This window comes from Protopterus annectens, chromosome 12.part0, assembly GCF_019279795.1.
Source record: "Protopterus annectens isolate FY-2018-M chromosome 12.part0, PAN1.0, whole genome shotgun sequence".
Taxonomy (NCBI): Eukaryota; Metazoa; Chordata; order Ceratodontiformes; family Protopteridae; genus Protopterus; species Protopterus annectens.
This window is the reverse complement of record NC_056746.1, coordinates 142,289,089-142,314,131: the sequence shown is the minus strand read 5'-3', so window position 1 is coordinate 142,314,131 and position 25,043 is coordinate 142,289,089. Positions and strand designations below refer to the sequence as shown.

At 39.3% G+C, this 25,043-nt stretch overlaps 1 protein-coding gene across 3 annotated transcripts in view; it reads right to left on the bottom strand.

Annotated features, from left to right (window-relative positions):
• CEP20 (centrosomal protein 20) overlaps positions 1 to 25,043 on the bottom strand; it is a 115,710-nt gene that overhangs the window by 75,358 nt on the left and 15,309 nt on the right. For 2 of the 3 annotated variants that reach the window (XM_044089160.1, XM_044089161.1), the window contains exon 2: positions 17,406 to 17,603. In XM_044089160.1, coding sequence (XP_043945095.1) covers positions 17,406 to 17,603 — 198 coding nt within the window. Of the gene's footprint in view, positions 1 to 17,405; positions 17,627 to 25,043 lie in introns of all 3 variants that reach the window. The other variant, XM_044089162.1, reaches the window with a different exon arrangement.

The window sequence follows — 25,043 nt, the reverse complement described above, 5'->3', positions numbered from 1 at the left end:
TGGGGGGGGCAAGCCCCCCTGCACCCCCCCCACGTCCCCTGCTAATTAAATATACCAATGCAGAGATCGCACTACAGTGAGGAAAACAGTAAATATACCATTCCGTGCTGTACGTGATCTCCATTTAAATGGTTTGAAGTTTCAAAACTTCGATCTTATGGTGTCGACCATAAGTAATTCGAAGTTGTGAAACTTCAAAATTTAGAAGTAGACCGGTTCAATGACATTTTTACTGTCTGACATCAAAAGAACGGTTCTGGCTTTATTGTAAATTCTTCAAGCATTACTATGAGCAACAATGTTTGTTGCTGCTGACATTTATGAAACAGCAAATGTTAACAATTTTGATTCTAGATAGGATAGAGCGTTGTTTATTTAAATAAATATATTAAAAAAACAGCATTAACAGATGTTTCCTCCGTTTGACACATACCTGACAAGGGTGACAACTGTGGTTCAAATCATGTTAAACAAAGAGGACATTTTTAAGGATATGGAATAATCACTTTTTAAGTATAAGAGAGCACAGTGGGATGTAGCCTTTTTCAAAAGCTTGTTTTCCAGTGAAATGATTCATACAGGACTGGAGATTTTTTGACAACCTTTTTATACTTTGGATGGGCACTGAAAGTGAATTAAACATTTTTTATAAAAATCAATATGGATATTAATTTTTTTTAGAATTCACTAGTAATCATCATATGGAGTACACTGTTTACCTCGATGTACTTACTTATAAAAAGAAAAGTAACTAGATGTGTGCATTAGTTATAAAAATGCAGGAAGTAACTATCTTATTCATTACAGTAGTATGCATCTTCCAGCCAAAAAAGAGCAGTTATTACTCTACCATGTCTTTGCATTCCTGATTTTTGCATTGACTTTTGATTCCTAAGTTCTTTGCAGAAGGGGATAGATATGTTTAAAATGTGCAAGTGCATGTCTGAGAGTATGTGAGTGCTTGCAGGTTAGGGTTACATTAAGGGCTACTTCAACATCAAATTTTTGAAGTGCTTAGATCATAAGCACTAATAACAAAATCTACAGTAAAGCATAATACATTCAGTATACTAACACAAAGAAACATTATTAAAAAAATTAAGTGTTATTTACAACATATGCCCTGGGATTCACTAATGGCTACATTAAATGTACACTGTTCTGAGTAAACAGACAACACAAACATAACTCGCACCTTCTTCTTACTAATTTGAGCTTTCCTACTGATTTTCTTGCCCACTTAAATATAAAGGGGGATTCATAAAGGTTGCCACAAAGCATAGACAACATGTACACTTCATGTAATCTTTCTGAATGAATAGAATGGACAAAACATGCGGTAGGGATGTTCTTGAATACAGATTTTGTGCACTTAGTGCAGGCATTAATGAATCTGGCTTATGGACTCTAGAAACAAATGAATAAATGAAATAAATTAATACCAAGTCCAATATGAACCAAATCTCCAAGGAAAAAATGTATTTTCAAAAATATTCACATTCAAAGAAACATGACACATAGAACAAGGCATCTTGCCAAACTGAGTCAAAAACACCTGGTTCAAACTTGTACACAATACAGCCGATCATTAAAGCCAAACATTAAAATGAAACAAGTTTCTCCAGCCAGAACTGTCATTTCCAAAATGCTGCTGAGAAGGTCCCTCAAATGCAGCAGAGACACACATTCAAAGTAGCAATGCATCTAAAAATGATAGCCACAGATGTTTAAAAAATGCAGAAGGCATCCTTAACGTTTCAACCATAAAAGACAGAAAAAAAGGACTGCAGAGCACAAACAGCACTCCACCTCATTTCAGCTCCAAGAAAAGAAGCGCTTCTACCTCCCAGCAGGCAACACAGTCCAACCAATGGCAGCATTCCACCAACAGACCAACACAAAGAAATAGAATCCAAAGTAAAGACAAAATACCTACAATCCAAATAAATAAATAAAACGAATGACTGCCTCAATTTTCATCTGTATGCAGACATCTGCCACCATCTTCAGACATGCAGACTAGGTAAAGGGACAGATAAAAGGAAGTGTGTGTATGTGTGTGTGTGTGTGTGTGTGTGTGTGTGTGTGTGTGTGTGTGTGTGTGTGTGTGTGTGTGTGTGTGTGTGTGTGTGTGCATGCACGTGCGCGCTTGCGTGAGTTGTTTTATTTTGTCTTGTTTAGTGGTACTGTTAGAGAAAGGGCCTTTAGTACTCTAATGTGAAGGGTTGGTATTAGAGCGATGGATAGGGGATAGGTTAGTACTTAACACAAGAGTGAAGGTGGGAAGGGAGGTTTCTGTACCACTTTACTTGTGTGGAATAACCCTACACATTAGGGTACTAAACACCCTTCCCCTAACAGTACCACTATACAGAAAAATTACGTCTGTAAGTCAGAAGTTTTTTTTTTTTTTGTTATATTTAACAAGATGGAAAAGGAAATTCTTTTTCTTTTTCTGATCAGTTAATGACTTGAGGTAGTAGTGGTTCAAGTTCACAATATATTTGCATTTTTGTGAACTCACAAACACAATCCTTCATGGGCACTCTGCTATCCTTTGATTAATCTCCAAAAGTGCTACTTGTTACTCAGAAAAAAAGTAAGATGATGTTTTACCACAGTAATGCTTTTGAGGAAACAATAGTGCCAGATTACAAACATTTTATTGTTACTTATCAGTAAAAACTAAATGAAAACTCCAGCCAAGCTAGAGCTTCCACTGAGTGACCTCTCAAACCTCTTGTATCAGAGGAACATCAGATATATGCATATGACCTTTATGAACATCAGGTGTTTCAGCTATATGTCGATTCTGAATGCCCACGACTTTTTTTAAGTTGCTTTAATGGACAATTTCGTGCCAATAAAGCCGAACCCCACTAGCCGCAGATATGCATATTTCGGCCTTATAACCTTATCAGCACAGCACAAGCAGAGTGTTTGACTAAGCATAAGAAACACAGAGCTGTTATACTCAGCTGATGTCTATTACCATTAGGATGACTGCAAAATATCCCAACTAACAAACTAAAACAAAGAGTGAGAAGGTCACACAGAAAAAACTAATCGGTAAAAACTAAATGAAAACAAGGGCTGGAGTTTTCATTTAGTTTTTACTGATTGTTTTTTCTGTGTGACCTTCTCACGCTTTGTTTTAGTTTGTTATTTGGGATATTTTGCATTCACCCTAATAGTAATGGACATCAGCTGGGTATAACAGCCCTGTGTTTCTTATGCTTAGTCAAACACTCTGCTTGTACTGTGCTGATAAGGTCATGACAAGGCCGAAATATGCATATCCACGGCTAGAGGGGTTTGGTTTTATTGGCCTAAAATTGTCCATTAAAATGACTTAAAAAAAGTCATAGGCATTCAAAATCACTATATAGCTGAAACACCTGATGTTCATAAGGGTAATTTGCATATATCCCATGTGCCTATGATACAAGAGGTTTGAGAGATCACTCAGTAGATGTTCTAGCTTGGTTGGAGTTTTCATTTAGTTTTTACTGATTGTTTTTTCTATGCGACCTTCTCACTTTTTGTTTTACATAGAAAAAGAGAAAAAATGCATGGGTATCATGCACACAGGTGCAGTACATTTCAAGACAAGGATACTTGAAAAAAAAATATTTTTAGACATACATGCCACTCAGAAATGTGTAGTACATTCAAAATATTCCAAAATTCCAAAATATACCATACTATTTTTAATGTAGTACTCTCTAATATGCCACTGTAGATCCATAAAGGGAACCAGTGTTGCCAGGATACTCATCTTCTGGCCACGTGCCTCACTTAATCAATGTATGCTATAAAATTATTTAAAGAGCACAAAATCATACATGACTGCTCATTTCATAAATCATGGTAATCTGCAATGCTAAACCAAATATGTTTTCACAGAACAGATGTAAAGTGTTATTATCCCAATACATTATGGACACACCATTGGTAACATCAACAGCAGCCTTCAACATAGGATACTTTGTTGACCAAATTAGTCTCATTAGGACCAGCCTCTTTTCAGGGGAGACCTGAGCTACTATTTATACTGACAAGGGAGAAATTCAGCCAAAGCATTGGGGTGGGGGGAACTCACCAACTCTTTTACATTTTGGATCACTTACCTTCATCTGAAATAGCACCAGTTCGGGCATCTTGGACTTCATTTTAACATCTCATTTGAAAGGACACCCACTGATCCTCCTCTGATGGACCTGCTGCAGATTTGAAAAATTAGGAGTTATGTACTTAACCTAACTTGGTATCTGTGTTGTCCAATTTCTTCCTCATGACAGGGTCTTAGTATCTGATATTGGATCTGGTCCGGCCTTTCAAAATACTGTTGCTTTAAGTATCAAGTTCCTCTCACTCCCACAATGCCCTGCACCAGCCCTAACTCTTCAAATCGAGGGTACCTACCCAAAAGCAGGAAAGGAAAAAATAAACACTATACAAAAAACATTTGTATACAGATTGATCTCACCATAATTGTGAGCGTAACAAACAGGTTAAAAATGGATTTCAGTGGATTTTATTCTGAAAATGTAAAATAAATATTCTGCATTTCAGTTTGTAGAGTGCACTTGGTAAAAACATATAGCTTGGCATTCATTGTTATTAGAGTCAGAAGTAAAATATTTTATCTTTTATAAACTATGCAGTTTGTGAAACTTATTATCTACAAGCAGGTCAAGATGAACTCTTGTATGCAGCTGTGTCTCATCAACAGGACGTGCAAGATAAGAGCAAGGCCGAGGAGTTATCCTTCAGGCACAGAATGTTTGAAATATGGAAAACAAACTGTCAGCAGACCAGCTTCAAAAGAAATACTTATTATTCTGGCAAATTCTCTAAACTGCTGATACAGGCAGAAAAGACACTATAAAGATTGGGACTTTTTCTTTTGTATCAGAGACTTTTGATTTTTTTATCCTTACAGATCAGATGCTGTAAGCTGAAGTACGGCTTTGTTATTTGTGTATATCTTTCATTGTTAAACTAGATGTATACTTCATATGCAGAGTAAATGAATGTCGTAACAGCTGAACTGACTCCTTGTTTTCATTGAGTAAAGGTACAAACTACCTGAATAGTGTAGTACCACTTTAAAATTTTACACTAATCTGAAGTTCAGACTATAAAGGTTATGGAGCTCTAGACCCTCCAAGCACCTCTGGACTTTTCTGAAAGGGGAAAGACTGGGCAGGGATGTGAGGAATAATGAAACTGGACAACACAGATTCCAAGTTATGGTAAGTACATAACTCCTAAATCTGATGTTGTCCATTTCATTATTCTCCACAACAGGGTCAGCGTCCCCAGCTAGTGAATTCCTGGGCGGCCTTTATTTTAGGATATGCCTGAGCACAGCAGAACAAAGGATGCTGTGTTTCTGGAAACTATAACCAACTTATAATGCAAGACAAAAGTGAGTGATTTTGACCAGGTTGATGCAGCACAGGTTTCATCAATTGACGTCCTCGAGGAGAATGCAGAAGTAGCAGACATTGACCCGGCAGAATGAGCTCTTGGCAAACGTGGCAACTCCAAACCTTTCAAGGAGTAAATTGCAGATATACAGTTTGTAATTCATTTATTTCTTTTATTTATTTATTCATTTTAACTGGGTAATGTCTGACTGGGCCAAAAAGCCCATTTTCAGCAGAGACCCGGGAGAAAAAAACATCTCCAAACAAAATATGCACACAGAAAGAAACACTGGGAAAAGTTACAATAGAGTAAATACAATAAATTACTGAATTAGATTAATATTTTACTGAAATGCAAAAATAAAATAACATAATACATATGTGTGTATGTACATATACATATATATATATATATATATAGAGAGAGAGAGAGAGAAAACATAAAAAATTTTCAAGAAATACAAGAAACTAGAATGAAATTAGTGTTTTATATAAATAAAAGTACAAAGAAGAAACAATTACTAAGAACAGGAAATATAAGGAGAGACAGAAAATCATAATATGTAGGGTAAATAGAAACATATATTAATAATAATTAACCTGGGACTGTACAAGAGCATAGCCAGTGTTTAGAAAAGTATTCTTTTAGTAGTAGTTTGAACTTATGAATGTCTGTTTTTTTAGAATGTGTTGGGGAAGAGAGCTCCAGGTTTTAGCTATTTTGTTTGAAAACAGGGAATCTCCAAATAGGTTATTAGATTTGGTTACCTTAAGAATTAATTTATCAGATGATCTAAGCTGTCTAGTACTAGAGTTATGTTAAACTAAATCAATGAGAGCAGGACAGTTGTTGGGTTTGTAGATTATATTATGAACAGTGGAAAGTTGATTTAAAGATAACAGGGCTAGGCAGTTCAATCCATTTGAGCTGATGAAGGGTATAACGATGTGACTTAAAGGGTAAGTCAATAGCAAATTTAGCTATTTTATTATAGCAAATATTTAGGTTACTTAAGTCAGTTTTGTGCAAGTTGGTAAAGATTTAGGAGCAGTACAGGAGGGGGGTAATAGGTGGGATCTAGGAGTAGCAAGTCTGGTGTACTTTGTTAAAAAAGGTTTAACCCTGTACAGCGAGCCAAGTTTACAGTAAACTTTTGTAATAGTCAGTGATATATGTTTATCGAATTTTAGACTATCATCAATTGTTACATCAAGTTATTTAGTTTGACTAACTAGTTCTACTTTTATACCATTAGAAGAGAAGATGGAGATGCAAGTTAGTATTTATGGTTTTATTGAAACCAAAAACCATCAGCTTAGTTTTGTTAAGGTTGTGTATTTAGCCAAGGTTACTTTTGAAATTCCTTGGCCTAAACTATTAGGTGAAAAAGACACAAATAATTGTTCAGACTTTATGCTCCTTTGCCTTGTGCAGATAGAAACGCAAAGGTCTATGAATATCGAGTGAGTGGAGAATATATTTGCCCTTACTGGAGTGGGTAGGGAAAAAGACGGGAAGATGAATGGACTAATTTATGTTTGCTTCCATGGCCACTTTAGGCAAAAAGGAAGGGTTTGTCCCGAGAGAAACTATTTCTTTGAGAAAGATAATATATGGTGGTTTTAATGGTAAGGAGTGTAATTCTGATGCACTCTTGGTCAGAGTAATGGCCACAACAAAAATAGCCTTCCAGGATAGACATTTTATGTCACAGGTTTTTGAGTAAGACCTTGCAGAACCAATGTCAGATCCCAAGGAGGGGAAGGATCTTTAATTGGGAGTCCGAATAGAAAAAAATCCCTTCATAAAGGCTTTACATAGTCTGGATGCCAAAATGTGAATCAATCCATCTGAATTATTTGTGGAATGAAAATTAGCAATGGCTGCCAATTATAACTTAACTGTAGAAAAACTGTTTCCCTCTTGAAAAAGAGAACTAAGAAAAAGAAGATTAGCTGAGATGGGAGCTGTAAAGAGATCAATATCCAGTTTCAGTGTCCAAACCGAATATCTCTTCCATTTGCTATTGGACACTTTTTTGGTAGAGGGTTTCTGAAAAGCAAGAATAATCTCCCATACTGAACAGGCCAGCCTGGACTTTCTTAAAATCATTGGAAATGGAGGAACCAAGCAGTTAGTCTTAGGGACTTGATGTTGGGGGGGGGGGGTGTGGAGTTCTGATAGATGGGAAATCAGATCATGTCTGGGATTCAATATCCATGGTGGACATTTGGCATGAGACCAAAGGATGGGAAACCATAACTGACAAGGCCAGAAAGGGGCAATGAGGATTAGAGTTCTCTTTAACCTGCTGGCTTTCTGAAGAACCTTTGGAATTAACAGAATCAAAGGATAGGTGTACAGGACATCCAAAGGCCAATCATGAATCAGAGTGTCCCTCGTGAATCCCCTTTAGTGGAGATCAAAACAAAGTACCTGCTGCATTTGGCATTCAGGGGAGCTGCAAAGAGGTCACAGTAGGAATGGACCCATTGCCGGAAGATTTGATTCTCTACTGACTGATTTAGGGACCACCCGTGCAGAGTCAGTATAGATCTGCTCAGCTTGTCCCTTAGAATATTGTTTTTTTCTGGGAATGTGCATTGCAATAAGAAAGCTGCTTGAAGAGATCACCCATTCCCACACTCCCATGGCCTCTCTACATAAAGTATAAGACTGCCCCCCCCCCCCCGCCGTTTGTTGATATATCAGACTACTGACATGTTGTCTGAATGAATTGCTATCATCAATCCAAAAACTGAAGGTACTGAAGACACCAGCGAGCCAGCAAAAAGTTTAAAAATTTATTAGTATTGAGCCAACAAGATTAAGTGCTTTCGTCAGTCTATAACCAAGACCTCATCAGAGTCTAAAAATTCAACAAACTCCACAAAATGTTTTAAATAATAAAAAATTACATGACCACCACATCAATTAACAACAGAAGCAAATTTGTTAACCCCATGTTATCAAATACAAAAGGAGGCAGTTGTTAGAACATAAGGTGTAGGGTTTACACTTTGCATGATTTTAAACACAGTACACTACTGATTGAAATACATTCATTAAGGCCAGGGGGCACCCAAGCATTCAACGTTAGTTGCCACATCATTTCTCTATATTTGATAAGATCTTCCCATGGCCCTCCCCTCATATTCTGTGGAACAAAATCCAATCCAAAAAATAAAAAAGAATGATCAGGGTGTGTTTCCACATGCTTGTACAAATAGTTTTTAACATTATTATTCCTTATAACAAGATTGTGTTTGTAAATACACTCTTTAAATTTCTGTTGTTTTTTTCCCACATAGAAACACAAACATTGAACACACTTTGCCACATATATTAAACTCATTCAATTACAAGTGCAGTGGAATGAAGTAACCAACTTGTGGGTCCCTACCACTAGTGTGTTACCCTCAAAAATAAATCTGCATTGGTTGCAGAGTTCACACTTGTAGGTTCCCCACCTTTTGGCTGAATTTGAAGCCAGTTTTTCACTGCCTTCCAACAGTTTTTTTCAAGTTCTTCCCTGTCCTATATACTATACATGGTCTTTCACCAAACTTCTCAAAATCTTTCCCATAACAAGAAAATATTTTCCAGTTCTTACATAGTATGTTACCAATTGCATCACTGTCTACAGTGTAAGTTGTGACAAATGCCTTGTCATAAAATTTTAGTATTATTACCTGTGGTGTATCTGTCATTAACATCCTCCATAATCTGAGTAGTGGAACCCCTAAAAAGAGGTAGGATGGCACCTTCTAACCTTTTAGTACTAACCTCACTACGAATACTAACAATCAGTTGCAATGGATACCCTCTTGCCTGGAACATGTCAAGAAGTTTGTTACTTTCTTGCTCAAACATATTGTCATCAGAAATCATTTTAGCCAGATGAATAAATTGTCTCTTTACCATCCCTTTCTTAACATGCCAAGGGTGGCAACTTGTCTAATGCAAGAGGGAATTTGAATAGTGGGGTTTCCTATAAATGTTAGTAGTAAGCCTCTCCTTAACATGATCTTTGGCTATAAGCACATCTAGCTAGCTAATGCTTTTAGTGCTGTAGGAATAAGTAAATTTCAAAAACGAGGTAGTGGAATTCAAATGGTTTACAAAATCAGATGCTTCTTCTTCATTCATTTCCCCTGCTAAAAAAATATCATCCAAAATATCTGTCATCGATTTTTAATGCCTGTATTTTCAGGTTACTCAGTATGTACTGTTTTTCCCACTGCACCATGATTATATTAGCATACAGGGGGGTGCAAGCTGCCCCCATTGCTACACCCCTTTTCTGCTTAAATACTGTCCTTCAATATAAACAAAGTTGTAGTCTAAAACTATTTCCATCAATGTGACTAAAACTTCAATTTCATCAAGAGAATAATACGTTCTCAAATCCACTAGAAATTCCCTAAACCATTCAAGACTCTGTTGGTGGGGAATAATGTCAAATAAACTAACAACATCTAATGTTACAAAACATAATGCTTTTGAATAATTAACCCCCCTAAGTTTTGTCAAAAAATCCCAAGAGTCCTTACAGAGGATGTGGTATCTTGCTAAACAGTTTTTAAGCTTCAAATCCATGTATTTTGCCATGGCATGTACCTTAGAAGTACTAGCATTAAACAACTGGTCTCATAGGAGGATCCCTCAAATCTTTATGAAGCTTTGGAATGCCAAAAACGGTTGGCACTATGGGATATTTCACTTTAAGGAAACTCAGTGTTTCCCCATCTATTTGTCCTTGATCAAACATGTCCTGCAAGAAAAAAATCTATTTTCCTGTATGCCACATGAATATAATTTTGTGTAGTTTCTTCATACATATCATCATCAGTAATGTGAAGAAACATTTTGTTAAAATAGTCTTGAATATACATTACCCCCCCTTGTCAGGTTTCATAACCCATATGTTCTTATCTTGACAAAACAATGTTAACAATTCATTTTCAGACACACTCAAGCTGTAAGTATGGTCTTTAGTTTTAGTATTCAGGTAATTTCTGATCTCAAAAATCACATAATTTCTCAAATAAAACTAAAGGAAGAACAGTGGGTGGGTTAAAAATACTAGCTCTTTTTAACACATAATTTGCATTTTCCACTTGTGAACTTAACATTGTTATTAATACACTAAATGAAAGTATGCACAATGATTTATTATTTGAAAGTAAGATACAGGAATACAATGATATGCTTAAAGGTACTGAAAGTGATATTTTATTGATGAAAAATAAGAAAATTAAAAAACTTGAAAGATATAGAGCTGAGTATGACAAAGTGTAGCCTATCCACCCCCCAGCTTTGGAAATGAAATACCAGCTTCCCATGTAGACTATGTAAATGGGGAGGCAAACTTGCTAGAAGAAGAAGTTAATGAACCTGAAGTATACCAAAATCAACCTAAATCCCCTTTAGGGAACTTGAGACGTTTACAGAGGCTTCTAGAGACAGAGGAACAGGCACAACACCATCAGACACCCCAGGTTATTGGGAGCTGAATGCCTCTTACAACAGGGGCAGGGGAAGAAGGGGACAGAGAGGTGGAACAGGATGTAGGGGGAGAGACAACCGCAATTACAGGAATTGGAACTAAACAAGTATACCATTATACACAATGCACAAGGAGATTTTAAGGTCTTCAACTATAGTGTGTTAAACATTGGTGTTAACTGGGCAAATTTACTTGAAAAGGGATTTATCTTTGTACCCACCACAAGTATAAAATTTGAAGAAGCCCTGATTCAGCTAAAGTTATACACTAGAAAAATTAGTTTTAGGTTATACTTCAATGACAACAGACAAGTTGAACTCATTAACAGACCAAGTACTTTTAATCCTCCCTTTCATCCTACAGTTTTACTCTTTGAAAAGTTGTGTGAATTTAACTTTAGAAATTATGTAAAAACAACTAAGCATGCAAGAGCTCAACACAATTTGAGTGACATGGAAGAAACACTTTTACAAGAAATAATGAACAACAGAAGTGTGCCAGACAAGGGTGGGGTGGTGGTGGTAATGGACAGGAATGATTACGTAAACAAAATGTTCAGCATGTTGTACTCAGACACTTACAAGGAAGCTTCTGTCAACAAAATAAATATAGCCTATCGCAAAATAGATCTTATTCTTGAGGACATGCTTTTGAATAGTCAAATATCTATGGAAGAACACAATTTCCTTAACATATGTAACCCCCAAGATCCACACAATATTAGGGATCCCAAAGGTTCATAAAAATGTCATAGATCCTCCATTTCATCCTACAGTTGACGCTAAGGCATCAAAAACCTTGTGTATTGCAAAATACATTGATTTTTATACAAAAACTGTGTTAAAAACAAACCCTGTCCTGTTAAGAGACTCTTGGGATTTCCTCAGCAGAATAACCAATGATTTGTTTAGGGAAGAGATTATATTTGTTACTATCGATGTGCAGGATCTCTTCTCTGTTATTCGCATAGAACACGTACAGACTGGTTTTATGACTACCAAAGGCACAACACTACACTGGGCCAAAGAAAGCTGGATATGCTTAGGGAACTCAATGAAGTAGTCTTAGAAAGCAACTTCTTAACGTTTGAGGGCCAGTAGTCTTGGCAGAAGACAGGAGTAGCAATGGGGGCAGCTTGTGCCCTCATGTTTACAAACATGGTCCTTTCCTACTGGGAATGGAACTATGTGCTTAATTCAGAATTTAAGGACTGTTGGACATTCTATGTACATTTTCTAGATGATATGTTTTTTTTTTTTCTGGATTGACACTGTAGATAAATTGGATATGGTTTTTGACTATTTGCATACTACTACAGATTTCTTGAAATTCACCATGGATATTCAGGGGGACACTGTACATTTTATGGATATAACACTTACCAAAAATTATATTAAGAGAGGATTTGATTCAACTACATACAGGAAACCTAGTTATTCCAACTCTCTGTTACACTTTGAGAGTATGCATCCACTACACCAAAAAATGTCGATTGTAAAGGGGCAATGTATGAGATTAGCAAGAATGGTGTCAGGAGATGATGACTTCCAGGTGGAATTAGAAACACTTAAAGGTATGTTTGTACGGAGGGGATACCCAGAATTGTTTTTGAAAAAAGTCTTTGATGAAGTCTGTAGGAAGAGGTCCTCAGGGCTCTTTATTCCATTATTAGGAAGGCCTAATGCTACACTCATTACCCCTAGTGATAGAATGGGCAAAAATACAGGGAACAAGTAGTAATCAATTCAACAACGGAATGGTGTTGACTTACACTAATGAATATAATGACTTAAGAGAGATTTTTAGAAAAAAATTGGACTATCTTTGAAGTCAACCTGGACCACCTTAGCGCAGTGGGAAAAAAACAGTAGTGATATACAAAAAAGCTCCTAGTATTAAATTGATACTGGAAAGAATGGGAAGATGTGAAAATAAGGAGAGAATGGTCAAGTGTGGAAGCTGCAATCAATGCAAGTATGTTATGGAAGGTTCTTCCTTTAATATACATGGCTTTGGGTACATAAAATCCAGTGGCAGGTTTACATGTTCCAACAAGGGCATTATTTATTTAGGGTTATGCACACTTTGCACAGTATTCTACATAGGGAAAACTAAATGTAAATGCAGGCAAAGGATATATCAACATATATACGACATCAAGAAGAAAGATGAAAACAACGCCCTATATAAGCAAATTAAATCCAACCCCACGCAACAGTTGAAGTTTTGCATTACTGAGCAAGTTAACTTAGGTTAGCGGGGGGGGGGGACCAAGTGATAACTTCTTAGAATTTTTAGAAATTAAATGGTAACTTAGGACCAATGCCACCCAGCCACCAGGTTTAAATGAAAATGCTTCAATTTCCAGCATACTAAAACTCAAAGCTGGATATTATTTTGGGTAATTATGCATTGATGCCATAGGGTACACAGGGTCTATATTAGAACATCGAAGTTTCAGATCTTCGAATGTTCTAATATCGAATCCTATTCGGCGAAAGCTAAAAACATCGAACATACAGAACAGCAAATTTTTTCCTAGGGAAAAATTTTTCTGTTCCAAAACACATACACACAATACAAGCACACCAAACAAACAGCAATCCACACACATACACCTAATTTCTTATACCTAACCCTACACTAAACTATACATACACCATTAACTATCCACTTACCTTAACCCAAACCCTAAGGTCTGTCACTATCGCACACTCACCTCACCCGTGCCCTAACCCTAGCACGTACCCCGCCCTAACCCTCACGTCCACACAATCACACACTTACCTGACTCGCGCCCTAACTCACCTAACCCTCCCTAACCCTCACGTCCAAACAATCGCACACATACCTAACCCTCACCCTAACCCTAACTCACCTAACCTGCCCTAACCCTCACGTCCACACAATCGCACACATACCTAACCCGCATCCTAACCCTAACTACCCTCACCCGCACTCAATCGCACACTTATCTGAACCCGACCCGTAACTTTCCACCATAGTGCTGAAGATACTGAAGCAACAAAAATGGACAACCAAATTCTTTCCCTAGGAGAAAATTCGGTTTTCTGTTTCTTCGATATTTTCAGCTTTCACTGAATAGGGTTCAATATTAGAACATTCGAAGTTTTGAAAATTCGATGTTCTAATATAGACCCAGCTACACACTGGATATGTGTCACATAGGGCATGAAAACATTTTTAGTTAAGAGTATTATATAAAAAGCGGACAAAAATGTTTTTAATTTTAGCTGCAGTAATCTTTTAAGTGCACTGCGTATTGTGGTATATTATTTCTTTGCAGTCGTTACATGTTTTTACCAGTATGGTTGACAACATTGTAGCTGTTTATGCTGGCATTCTGAGGAAATTTTACTAATTTAAATATTCTGTAATCAATTAATTTAGTATGATGTATGAAAAGGCTTCTTGACTTATGGGTAAGTGTTCCGATGAAGTCCAGTTACCAGAGGATGAAAGCACTTAGCCGCTATTGTTGTTTTATGATTTTTTTTTTTTTAAGTAATACATTTATGTTTTGAGCAGTACTAGACTCTGAAGTCTTTTCCCACCAGTGTGACTAAATACAGAAATATCTGGAATCCTTGCAGTCTCAGGTGAGCTGCCACTACTGACATACATTTGGTAAACACCCTGGGGGCTGCGGTGAGTCCAAAGGGTAGTGCTCTGAAGTGATAATGATTGGCCCCCAGCCGGAAGCGCAGATATCTCCTGGAGCACCTGTCAATCTTTATATGATAGCACACATCCTGGAGATCTATTGAGCACATCCAATCGTCCTGGTGCAGCAATGGCAGAATGGACAGAACCTTCACCATGCGGAACTTTGACTTCTTCACATATAAACTGACAGTGTTTTTCCCTCTTGCTCACTGCGGGTGAGTGTTTCCTTAAGGAAGCTCCATCAAAGGGGGCATTGGTGAAAGATGCCTTAAATGGTTCCACAAAACCACAAGCAAGCATGTCTACTAAGGGCTATGCCTGACCCAGCTGCTCGAGAGGTCCCTTCCACAACAATGGAGATCAACCTCATCAAAGAATTAGACAGTGAAGTAAGAGTTGACAGTTGGGAGACACTTTGGTGAGGTCCTCCTCTGACATGCACTCAAGAGTTGGTGAATTCCTTGACCAAGTCCCTTTTAAGATGCGTGAAGTGTGCCAAGAAGTCACGCGCTCTCAGCACAAAGGTTGCTGAGGTGTAGATGCACTTTCTGTGTCTGTCCAGCACCTGAGACTCCTTGTTCGGGGGGGGGGTTGACAGAGGAGCTCTGTTCTGCCAGCTCCTTTTTGGTGGCCACTGACACTATAATGGCATCACTGGAATACCCTTGCTCCAATGAGGTTGGTCCACCAGGGGGCTGAGAAACTTGTCGGTCTGTTTGGGGATGGGTTTCACAGTATCTGGCTCCTTCCAAGCCCAGCGGAGACTAGATCGATAAGTTCATCTGCTGGTGGGGTGACCCAGGAGGTAGATGGGCCCATCCCTAAAGCCTCCAGAAATACAGATTCCGCAGAAGGAGGAGTTTGTAAAGACCTTCCACACTTTCATTTCAGGATCTCTAGGATTTCTCCGAAGGAGATGTTGTTGGGTGGAGACCTAAGAGATCCTTCTCCCTCACTGTAATCAGTATTCTAAGTCAGGGATTCAAGGACTCCAATGGGGAATCTATGTGCTTCCTCTTGCATGTCCTCTTCCAAGGTACCCCCTCTGTGGAATAGTCAGGGAAGGACTTGGAAGAGGTAGGGGCCCCCTGTAGAAAGGTGTGCTGGAGGACGTCCTGAATAAGCTGTGGACAGGATGACTGGGATCAGATCAAAAGAAGACTGCCTAGGATCACGGGGGGGGGGGATGAATCTCTAGGCCTAGAGAATGCCTTCTCTGCCACCTGGAAGGCTGACAAACCAGGGCATCTCTCTCCCTCCCTCCTGAAGACTGAAACAGTTCCAGGAGAAATGGAAGAGATTACTCCGGATTCATGGCCTCTAGACAACAACAGCCCAGAAATGTGGAAGGCCAAAGCCCCAAGGGAAAGAGATGGATCTGTCCAAATCAGAGACAAAACCATCCCACAGTGTTGGCATCGACATCTCGGGCCCGGTACCCACCCTGCTCTGACAGCCTTGGAGCCAAGTCAGGCTGGAAAACTGAGTCGCGGAAAGTACCATCCTTGGCTCTACTGACATCTCTCTCAAGGTATCCGTATCCTGGGGTTCCAAAGCAAGTGGTCGGATCAGAAGAGGAGCTGGTATAAAAGGTGACAGGATTCTCACGGATCCAAGATCTGTCAGAAATTGTAAAAGTCCCATCTCAACCTGAGCCTTGACCAAACTCCACATCATCCTGTCCATCTCGAAGCAGGAAAGCCTGGAAGACCTAAAAGAAACCAAAGAATGGAAAGACCTGGCCAGAGAAAGGGACTTATTTTTGTGAGAGCACCACTGGGTTTTTTGTTTTTTTTTATCAGTGTGTTTTTTTTGGTTGTGGTCGTAGAATAGAAGATTAGAACAAATAGTTTGAAGAAACTAGATCAAATTAGACAAAAAGTTTAACTTATCTTAGAAAGAATCTCGAGACTCTGGCAATCGGATCTATCCAGGAAGGCGGTAAATGAGGTCTGGGGAGTTGGGGCTTGTGCAGGGCATTGTGGGAGTGGGAGGAGCTTGAGACTTAAAGCAACAGTCTTTGGAATGGCTGGATCAAATCTAATGCCGGATCCTAAGACCTTATAGTGAGGAATAATGAAATGGACAACATCAGTTCCAACAGTATCAGAAATACCTGGTCTAAGGACCTGAACTTCGTCTTCAACATAAATAGGACATGTTGAAGGGATAGGCGTGTGTCTCAAAGACTGCTCCTTCTTTGGAACAAGCTTCTCATTCATATGAAGCAGAGTTAATCCCTAGCTCTATTCAAACAGAACTTAGACGACTGGATAGGGAATAGGAAATTTAACCCTGGCCTGGCACAAATGTCTCTAATAGACAGAGACATTCTGTAAATGCTGGACCTCCATTGCCCAAACTATGCAAAGGATACTGTTACCCATTGATACACTTGGGGAGCATGACTAGGCTTAAAAAGGCTCTCAGGGTCATTAGCCTAGTAACACCCTGTGATCCTATGCACTCAGAAATACAGCATTCCCCTTATATTGGACTGCAGTGTCAGTACTGGAAAATGAATACAAGTATCTGGTGTGGGAATAGAACTCATAGTCTTTTAATCTTCGAGCATCAAAGTAGAGTGCTCTCAAGGAGTACATATGATATACATAAACAATTTATAGCAGTAAATTAACCAGCATATTTTGGGAAGAAATCACAGAACCACACAAACAAGGTCAGAACTCAACCACAGACTCTGCAGCACTGAGATAAATATCTTAGCTAGTGTGTTACCTATAAGAATGCCATGACAGATAGAGACCCTCACCTGCTTTAAGAACAGAAGCTGTGTATTTATATTTGTTGTACTCCAAGTATTCAAGAATTAGTTCATTTATGAGAAGGTTTTCATGGGATAGCACTGGTCGTGGTTCATTTTGATCATCAAGGGCACTGAAAATTTCAGCTCGGATTCTTGCCTTCAGCTGTCCCATTACACCTCTTTTCTCCAAGGATTCTTTCAAGACTTTCAAAAAAAACAAAAAACGTCTAAATGAAAAAGAAACTTCTGAAAACAAGTGAGAGAATAAAATACTGTCCTCAAGGCATGATTAGATTCACAACAGATGAAAAGTGTACTGACTAAATTGCACAGTGAAGTCATTCTACTAAACACAATAACTTCTTCACACAGCAACAACATTTTCAAGAAACAATCAATGCTAATTTAAGGATTAGCTATGCAACACAAGTTTGAAACAAACCAGTTTGCTAACTGCCCTGGTTGAGAAGTGGGACAAGTATATTTTTTTCTGATACAAGTCTTCTACCTAGTAGATACATTTCAAGACAGATAATCGAGTGCACAAAAAATAATAAACCTGTCATAAGAGGCCATAATTATGTAACTGCTTACACTCACCTGACATCATGCTCTCAGTTAATAATTTTTGTATTGCTGTTCATTAAGTACAGTGTACAGGGGCAGTCATAAATGTGCTAATATCTGCCTGTATATACAACACTAGTGTACACCCATGATACCTAAAAGAACTACCCCACTTCTGTTAAATGTACGTAATTCAGTACAAGTAATAAATGTTTACAAGTGTGCAGAAATGAAGGCCAGTATTCACATGAAAGCTTTACACTACACAGATTGCACTTGTGCAGGAAATGGCAATGCACAAACAAGGTCAGTGCTGATTCAGAGTACCATGTTTCACTCCAGGACAGGGAGCTCAAAAGGACAATGGAAAATGTATGCAAGTCTCTGTATGGCATGCAAATGAAATGGGTAGCACAATGAGGTCCTATTGATATTAAAATGTATGCAAAGTGAGCACAGTCCTAATTTAAAGTGAGAGAAAATTGCATAACTATCTGAGTCTACCTATAAAAAAAGCACAGCAAAAAACATCATTGTTGTATGTTGCAAAAATGCTTGAAGTCACAGCAGTCATGAAGAAGTGGCATGCTATAGCCCCTAGTGCTGTCAGTTCTCAAAAGTATGCACGTGGTACCTGCCAGCACCAGAGTAACTGGCAGTGTCAGTTATTTGCTTAGTAATTTCACTAATCAAGAGATTACTGATCACTTTAGAGTCAGTCAGGGTACCAGACAGGTCTTGGCTTGCATATGCCACCTACACATGGAATTAAGTGGAGTGCATGGCTTTCCCATACCTGTGGAGAAGAAAGTATGCATATTAGAGAAATGCATGTTATTTCATAAGTCTCTGCCTTTAGAATACTCAACTTCCTCAATATAAGGCTTCTACATGCAGAATATCATATATGGTTTCTTAGCAACTCACAAAAGAGTTAGTTACATGCATGCCTTGTATATACCACCTTTTTAATGTAAGGAGTGCCATAGATTGCACTCATTTAGCAATAAAGCCCCCCACATGGCCCACAACTTCAAAGGATTATGAACACAAAGGGCTGTCATTCTGTGATTGCTAGGTAGTATGCAATCTCATTGGATTATAACCAATTCAAGCTGACCGCATAATTTGTCTAGTTGGTAATTGCAGGCATTGTAACCAATGTGAAACTATATGGCTAATGTTCTAGTGTGTCCATATAACCCCCCACTCCCCATGCAGGTAATGTTGGATACCAGACAGCCACTGGAGCCCTGGCCGATGACCTGATACAGAGCCCACAGATTATGGCTGAAATGTAGTTCAACACTGTTTATACACAGGCATGTATAAGCATAGAACATACATTCTGCCTACTCAAAGCCTGTTTGTGTGTGTGTGTGTGTGTGTGGGGGGGGGGGTGTTCCAATATGATACAGCCTGCAGGATACTCATAGCAAATTGCATGGTGCATAATATGCCTGGTGAAGAGACAAGTAGGCCAGCTCCACGATAGTGGCACAGTTAGTCCCCAGATACACACATACACGACTAGCATGGAAGGTGCAACAACATCATTGTCTGAATGGTGTGCGATGGAATAGCAACAACCAGTAGGGCACAGTAAACAGCAAAACAGGTAAAGCAGCAATGGGATGTACGGACCCAGATTAGCATAGTTTCAGTGCAAGATTACACAGGGCAAACATTATGCATACAGTATAAACATCAAGCTATGCAGCTCAGTACACCACAGTTGCCATCATATGTACAGGTGGATAGGGACACAGTGACATGTCTGAGAGTGTGAGGCATATCACAGCATTCGGAGATGGGGGACTTGAGGTGGTGGGTATTCTATATATACTACTGTTTCCTCTGAAAGAGTGGGATCCTACCTTAACACTGTGGAAGCAGACATCCCAAGGGGAAGCATTTTGTGCGCCATACTCAGTTTCTTTCTGGGATGTGCCGGGTGTGCCACTATGTACCTGATCTTGTTCCCAAAATGAACAGTATGACTGCAGCTAACAGCATGTGACTGCAGCTATATCACTTTGAGGAGCAAAGGTTGTGGTCTCCCATGCTGAGTGATGGAGTATGAAACGTCCACCTGCAAGTGTGGACAGTGTACCCTGTGCAGGACCTTTACATGGTTTCTCACAGTATGTGCCATCTCCCAAACTTAGACAACACTGTCAGTGAGGGAGATAAAAGTGGTACTGGTGATGCTCAGCATACAGATAGACATGGAAGGATGTTTACTACAGGAGACTAATCATTATGGTGTCCCTGTTCCATATCCTCATGGATGCCACATAACACAGCAATGAGGTCCATGCTGGACTGGATGGTAGCTGATTGTATTTGGATGAGACTGCTTCACATCTGATGTTAAACCCACAGTGATGCATGCATGTAAGGGGCAACTTGTGGCAAGTGATGGCCTCAGGTGCTCCTGGGAGGCTGGGCAGTGGTAGGCATACCCACTTCACAAAGTGTGCAACTTTGCTAGCCCTGCTGCACATGGAGTATTGCTGATTGTAGCAGCCATGGGAGGATCTTCTCCACTACAGATGATGATCACATATGCTGTACAGCAACATTTCCTGGTGTGGGTGAGGCTACTCATTTGGCCTATATTGACAGAATATCCACACCCAAGATGGAGACAGAAAGTGCTACTGTGTCATCAGACTGACTCCGGTATCTGTGTCTTGTCATATTTCCCAGCTCCAGCACAGGTGTCAATATCAAGCTGCTTTTGCACCCCAGTCTCTGCAGGTGTCACCACACCAGTGCTTTGCCTTGTGAATAAACTGCAAAAGGCACACTGGACTGAACACAGGTGCCTGTGTGACAACAATGTCTCTAAAGTACATGTACACTAATGTTGTGCACACAAGGCAACCTATAGCATCTATGTACACTGCAACTGTACAGAAATTTGGTATAAAAGGTATTAACTTGGTGCATTATCCACCAAGACATGTGAAGCTGGTTTCATCCCAGCATCAGTATCCACTCATTCAAGGAAAATCCCAGAGCAAGCATTCCCAACATTAACACCAATAATTTATTTTCCTTTACCAGCTAGTTCCTTCCAAGTGGTCTGCCCCGCCCCCCGCAGCCAAGATCTCATCTTTTATGGAACATGCATTTGCCTTGGCATTGTGAAGCATTCCAGTAACATGCTTACAACATTACTGTTATAGGAGACTGCTGCCTTCCCCACCCTGACAGCATTTATGTCATGGAACACTGTCTACCACATCTGGTTACATAAAGACTGATCAGGACCCTCTCCTCCCATATGGCGCTACACATGTGTTTTAGTGCTTCTGGAAGGATATCATTTTCAGCAGGGCTGAAAGAGTCCAGCCTCTGCTGTCCACTTCATCCTCCAGACAAGCAGACATCTGTGAACACATTACACAGAGCTACTGATTGCATATTATTAAGACAGGTAAAATGACGGCTATCAGCAAAGGGGAGGCCAATATCACAGACCATGCAATAATCACAGGGATTGCTGAGAGGGTATGCTGTAGGACAGCTGAAGGATCAGACATGGAAAAAAATACAGCATGTGTACAAGTAAGACTTGGTGTCATGTTAATAACCACCAGTTATATGGTCCTACTACAGTACCATGCCTTGCTGACATACTATCCTCACCCAAATCACATGCAAGCACCTACATTCTTATTTCTAGCCTTTTGCAATGAAAATGATGTGTACCCTTCCACATAAATTAAGAAGCTAGAGAAAATACAGCTTACAACACACTTGTGCCTCTTCATTCTGCCTATATATCCAAAATAATGCTGCCATTTCTCTTAATAATGCTGTCTAAATATGCATTATATCTTTCAGAACATGTATGACTTGGCCTCCTCCAGGACTAATCATGCTTACAAGGGTTTGCATGGCATGTAGACAAATGCTGTTAGGATGCCTATACTGCCTACAGCCTCTGTTCACATCTAAGATCTCATGGCTGTAAGCTCACTCTGGAGAACTGCATGGATACATGCATCAAGCTACTTTGTGAGAAACTGCATTGCAGAAATCACATTGTAAGCATGATTCACAGGAAACCATCTTGTTCCTTCCAAAACTGGCACTTATTTTCCAAGGTCATTCAAGAGAATGGAGGTTGCTACCCGTGTTCGCTGGAAAGTACTGCAATGATGTGTGAAAACAAGCAAGATAATGCTTCATCTCCATCATGACTACTTCGGGGAACACCAACTGGGCTCCCATCATAGAGTACTTATAAAACTGGTTGCCTCACATTACATTGATGAGAAGTTACTGTCAGCCAAGGGAATCACCAGGATGGGGTAACAGTGCAGGCACTGCATGGATGACCTGTGGGGACTAAAGCTCTAGTTAGCTTAACGCTTGGGAAGTGGAGGCTTGACAGGAACTTCCCAAATTATATAGAAAGTATTTATTCTTCTGTTATTTTTAAACTGTTGTGCTCTCTGCTTTATAGATTTGTAGGGCTGGGACTGTTGTTGTTGTGGCCGCATGGCCACCCTGTTGAACTTTTGCCCCTTACCCCTGTGGCAGAGCAATCTTGGATTTGGTATATTTAGTTGGGGGGGGTGTAGGGGGCAAAGCCCCTCCACATGGGTGGACTTACATTCCTTCAGTTTTGCTATTTTGTTCAGGATGGCCAAGCGGTTACTTAACTGGAGTGGGAAGTCGGTGTTCTGCGGTTGTCGGCCTTTTCGTCTCAGCTATCTGAATGTCGGGTAAGTGAACGTTCGGTCTACTGAAGGAGATCCATACAGATTTTATATATAGATATATATATATATATATATATTTTTATATATAGATATATATATATATATATATATATATATATATATATATATATATATATATATACACACACACACACACACACACACACACACACACACACACACACACACACACACACACACACACACACACACCTTTACCATCCATGTTTACTGCAGAAGTGAGTTTCCATGTAATAGGCGATGAAATTAAAATAAGTAAACAAAAAAAAATTAACTGGTAAGGTATTGAGGGATTTCCAGAGTTTTCCGCTACTTCAGCAATAGCTATATACACCAAGGAATCACATCAATACTAGGGGGAAGGAGTTCTGCTGAAAGTTTTTGAACTGCATAATATTCATTAGGTTTACATTCATGCAAACTGATATGCTTTAGGCCATGCTTAATAACATAATGTCAATATAATAACATATGACTAATGCCATTTATATACACACACACACACACACACACACACACACACACACACACACACACACACACACACACACACACACACACACACACACACACACACACACACCTGAACATCAATGGCAATAATTCCTTGTGCCATAGACTGTTACTTTGAAACTGTCTGCAAGGTTAGCACTCCTGCAAGACTGTGCCCTTTCCTGCAACTGCAGAGGGTGCCATTGTACAATGTCTTTCAGAAACAGACATATCAATAGGTAACTCATCATCCTCAGACACCATGTTGTCACCAAATGCATCAACTCAGAAATATTCAGCACACTCTTTAAAAAGTGAAGATGATCGCCATATCCTTCATGCATCGAACGCATACAATGCAATCATTTTCTAAGACGGATACAATCTCAGTTTTACAGTAATTACTCCCATGCGGCCAGTCATAAATTTACATAGTAACATATTGCATATCCTCAGAACAAGATACTGGACTACTTTTGAAAAGTAAACATGGAAGGGGTGGGAGGTATGACAAATTAACCATTATTAATAAAGATAAAATAAGCTGGAAACACTGCATTGCATTTAGCCAGAATGTACACACACATAGGAGGAAATGGAAGTTGCTTGCTCATCCTATTTCTTTTTCATAACTCAACAGGCTTGAAGGAAATCACCCACACTTGTGAGCAGCACCTGCAGAGAATGGCCCGGCTGGTGTAATGCACTTGTAAATATGACAAATACTAAACAAAATATAAGTATCCATTCATCCACAAAACTGGTTTCCATTTTTTGCATATGGGATTGGGGATGTCAATTCAACAGTGACAATCATATAGTGCCAATTAAAAACAATGTTATCATTGACTAACGAAATGCCACATTTCATTCTGTCATATTATTATAGAGAATCCATAAACTGCCAGTATATAAAAGCAGTACTGCTAACGTAAATGTATTATATTGAATCGGTAAGGTGGAAGACAATGTACAAGGTCAATAGGGCCTTCTTTGCTACTGAAAACATTACCAGTCAGTGAAACAGATTTTTATTTTTTAACTATTTACTTCTGCAACACTTGACTGCAGATTAGCTAGGATATGTCATTTCACAACTCAAATCAAACAAAACTCTTAAGTCTGAATTCATTAATTGCATCTGTACCTACAAAATAAACATTGCTTAATGGTACTTTCTGATGCATTGATGAAATGCTTAATTTTCTGTTATTAAACTCATTTGCTTCCTAACACTTAAGTCCAGTTCTTTCCTCCATTATTCTCTCCCTCCCCCCTCCCCTTTATTTATTTAATTTTTTTTTTTGCAGTGTCAGAAGCACCTGGGGCAGCTCAGCTGCAGATCTAGATGCAGGAAAGCTCTCCGTCTCCCTCTTCCTGCCTAGGGATGTTTTCACATGGTGGGGGCAATGGGTTCACCCTTGTGGGCTCACCAGTTCAAAGGTAGCCCTTTAATCCAGCATCATGAGCTTGAGGACCTGGCAGAGGCTGCAGCTGAGAGGGGCGAGAAGAGGCAGCTGCACTCATTTCATTCTCTCCTCCAGTGGGCAGAAGACTTGCTGACCCAATCAGCTCCATCCACTGAGTCAACAAAGGCCTCCACCCCCCCACACACACCATCAGGGAAGGTGGATAACTGGAGGTTCCCTGGTACCAAGTGGTGGCTGTCTCACAGATTTCCTCATCCTCCTTTGTAACTGTCTGCTATCTGTATGTCTTGCCCCCCCCCCCAAAACGTCAGCTCACCATAGTATTCCTGTATTACCTTTAATGTTTGTATCCTTAAAAGTTCCTTAACTCTTCCATAACCCTCCCTCCTCCACCC